Source organism: Galeopterus variegatus, unplaced genomic scaffold (assembly GCF_000696425.1).
Source record: "Galeopterus variegatus unplaced genomic scaffold, G_variegatus-3.0.2 Scaffold254, whole genome shotgun sequence".
Lineage (NCBI taxonomy): Eukaryota > Metazoa > Chordata > Mammalia > Dermoptera > Cynocephalidae > Galeopterus > Galeopterus variegatus.
In genome coordinates, this window is record NW_007726365.1 from 209,502 (window position 1) to 213,385 (window position 3,884).

The 3,884-nt window shown below is 38.3% G+C and overlaps 1 protein-coding gene across 1 annotated transcript in view; it reads right to left on the reverse strand.

Moving 5' to 3' along the window:
• Positions 1–205: 205 nt before the first annotated feature.
• RASGRF2 (Ras protein-specific guanine nucleotide-releasing factor 2) overlaps positions 206–3,884 on the reverse strand; it is a 257,973-nt gene continuing 254,294 nt past the window's right edge. Inside the window, exon 27 of the mRNA XM_008566610.1 lies at positions 206–1,159. Within this exon, the coding sequence (XP_008564832.1) occupies positions 1,067–1,159 (93 nt within the window). The 3' untranslated portion in view covers positions 206–1,066. The remainder of the gene's footprint in view (positions 1,160–3,884) is intronic.

The window sequence follows — 3,884 nt, forward strand, 5'->3', positions numbered from 1 at the left end:
TTTAAAAAGAAAATCTCACTAAACATTTTTTTTTTAAATACAACCAGTGTTCATAGTGAGCCTGGAAAAGGATTGTGTAAATCAAAATAAAGTCTTACAGTACTATGTGGGGGGCAAAGAAAACAAGCAGAGCAAGGTGCAGATATGATTTTCAGGTGTATATTTTCACTTAGCATAAAAACCCATTATTCCCAGAGCACTTTGTCTTGTTCCACAGTTGTGTTGGTGAGGTGGGTGTGCACCTTTTTGCAAACTCTACAGCTGCCTCTCCAAGGGGGTTGGCTTCTTGGGACCACCAGTCTCAGGAAGAAGCCTCCCACCCCCACCCCAAGACGGCCACTGGCTGTAATTCTCTGAGGCGCAGCCTCCTGTTTCTAATTGAGGAAATGTTCACATATGAATCCACTTGTCTTTCATCATGTCTTTCCTGTCCTGTTGCCTAAAGACTAGAAAGGCAGTTTCAGAACATACCATTCCTCAAATATAAATATTTATAATGCACTGAAAACCATGCACATGCTGTAGACTGAAATTGCTTATGTGCTGGCCCATCCCTGTAGGGGAAGCCTTGGCTTTTCCGTGAAGTTTGTAACAAAAGGAAATGTAATGGAAGTAGTTAAATCCTAGGAGAAAATTGGTAAGTTTGGCTAGGCCAGTAAAGTGCCAGAGAAACATCACAGGTCTTTTCCATGGATCCTTGTCCCTGAGTTCTAACAGAACATGGGACAGAGTTTGAAGTTTACCTTCTGACCTGCTTCATTAAAACGCCTACTAGCATCTCCCATCTTACATTCCTGATGTAAAACATGCCATCAGCTTTACCAAATATCAATCTTTTCACCTTCCCACCCCAGTCTGAAGCGTCTGTCTTTGACCCAAACAGCTAGCTGGGTTTCACTCTGGCTAGAGACAGAACTCCAGTCTGGTTCCATCTTCTTCGGTGGAGCAAGAAGACTGGCTTCGTCTCCCCCCGGTCCTCGCTGCACAGTGTGAGGCGTGGCATGCACAATTCTGTCTGGCCCACTTTCCATGAAAATTCTGTGGACTCAGGGGCAAGGCCAGATCTTCAAGCAGGGAGTCGAGGTTCAATTTTTAGTGACAGCTCATACAGTGTATCTTCATCTATGATGAGGGCTTTGTCAAGCAAGTACTGTGTGACCTGGAAAAAAGGGGAAATCTCAGCTTTTACTTCTTTCAGAACCCCAGTACATACATTTCATGAATGAAATCTGACATAATTCAACATTTTCTCTTAAGCATTTAAAATTTTTATGTAACTAAAAAAAAATCATGAATATATTCTTACTGTTAAAAAAAAATCAAACATCTTCAGTCCTTTCCAAACCCCCAATCCCAGTTACCTCTCTTGAAGCTCCACTGTTACCATGTGACCTGTGCTCTCCCGGATACTGCACTATGCTTCATAAACATTATATGTACATACAGAAACCAATTTTCTCTTATAATCATAAGCAGTATCATATTGTACATTTTATTCTGCTTTCATCTCTTAATTCTGTTATGGAGAGTTTCCCACGTCCATACACAGAGCTCTAACTGCTGTATGGTATTAATAGTGCAATATAACAGATTTTGTTTATTGATTTGTTTATTTTGGAATTCATTTTTAATTGAGATGTACTGGTTGTATATATTTATGTGGTACAGAGTTATATTCTAATACATATATACGCAATACGTGATGATCAAATCAGAGTAGTTGGCAAATTTATCATCACAAAAATTTATTGTTTCTTTGTGACGAGAACATTTGAGCTCCTCTCTTCTAACCATTTGAGAACATATAAAAAATTATTGTTAATTATAGATGCCTAGTACTATACACCACTAGAACTTATTTTTCCAATCTAGCTGTAATTCTGTATCCATTAGCCAACCTATCGCTATCCTCCCTTCCCAGCCTCCAGTAATCACAATTTTACTCTCTATTTCTAAAGTTCAACTTATTACACCACTAGAACTTATTTTTCCAATCTAGCTGTAATTCTGTATCCATTAGCCAACCTATCACTATCCTCCCTTCCCAGCCTCCAGTAATCACAATTTTACTCTCTATTTCTAAAGTTCAACTTTTTTTTTTTTAGTTCCCACATATGGGTAAGAACATGTGTTATTTATCTTTCTGTGTCTGACTTATTTCACTTAACAGCATGTCTTCCAGGTTCATCCACGTTGCTGCAAATCACAGATTTCATTCCTTTTAATGGCTGAGCAGTATTCCATTGTGTACATATACCACTTTTTTTTTCCATTCATCTGTTGATGGACCCCTATGTTGGTTCCATCTCTTTGCTATTTTGTGCAGTGCTGAAATAAATATGGGGGTGCAGATATCTCTTCAATAGCAGATTTTATTTAATGACCTCATATTGATGGATGTTTAGTTGCTGTCATTATTTCACTATTACACAAAGTTACAGTGTGATCCTTGTTAGCATGCTTTCTCATGCTCATGTGTGAATGTTCTGCTAGGGTAGATGCCAGAAATGAAATAAGAGAAAATGACACTAGAAATGAAAATGTTGGGCCATGGGTATTTTCATGAAAATATTTATTTTTATTGAGATATAATGTACATAAGTGAAAAGAATTGTTTGATCGATTTTGACAAATATACATACCCATGTAACCTACTTATATATCATGATATAGAACAATGCTATCACCCCAGAAAGTTCCCTCATGCACTTTCCTAGTCAATCTGCTCCCAGAAGCAACTGCTGCTCTGATTTCTATAGCCACGTATTGGTCTTGTCTACTCTGGAACTTCACATCAATGGAATCATACAGTATGTACTCCTTTATGTCAGGCTTCTTTCACTCAGCCTACAGTTTGAGCTTCTCTCATGCCGTGGCATGTATCAGCAGTTCGGTACCTTTCCCTGCTGAGTAGAAGTCCATTGTGATGATACACCACAACTTGTTTATCTGTTCACCTATAGATGGACACTTGAGCTCTTTCCAGTCATTGGCTATTGTTAAGAAATGTTATAAACATTTTATACAAGGCTTTTCATGGGGATGTTTTCATTTCCCTCTTGGATAAATACCTAAGAGAGAAGTTGCTGGGATATAAAATAGGTGAATATTTAACTATTAAAGAAACTTCCCAAAGGCACAGTTTTCCAAAGTGGTTGTATCATTTTATTCTCATTAGCAATGTTTAAGAGTTCCAATTGCTTAGTATATGAATTTTTAATTTAAAAGACATAAAATGACCTCCCAAACTGCTGAACCTATAGTACATGAGAGTACCCGTTTTCCAGTGACAAAAATCGGTCTTTTAAATGTTTGTCAATCTGATAGGAGAAAATGATGTCTCATTATAATTTGTAATTTTTTTTCCTTTTACTAGTGAAGTTGAGCATTTTTCAAATATTTATTGGTCATTTTTGTTTCTTCAGTGAATTAACTGTTCACAGCTTTGTCAGTTTTTCTATTGAGTTGTTTATGCTTTTCTTATAGGTTTATAGGATGCTTTTACTCTGTCTCTTTGTTTTACATATTGCAAATATTATCTCCTAATATATTGCCTGCATTTTTTTTTCCCCCTTTTTGTCTTTTTTCGTGACCGGTAACGGGATCGCAACCCTCAGTGTCACGCCCGCACCGCGCTCAGCCAGTGAGCAGACCAGTCTCTATATGGGATCCGAACCCTCGGCGGGAGGGCCGCCGCGCTCCCAAGCACCGCACTCAACCGAGTGCGCCACCGGGCCGGCCCATACTGCCTGCATTTTAACTTGAAATAATTGCCCTTTATCATATAGAAGTTTCTAACTTTGACATAGCAAACTTTATCAAATTTGTCTTTTACAACATTTGTATTCTGTGCTTAAGAAGGTCTTTCAGGGCCGGCCCGGTGG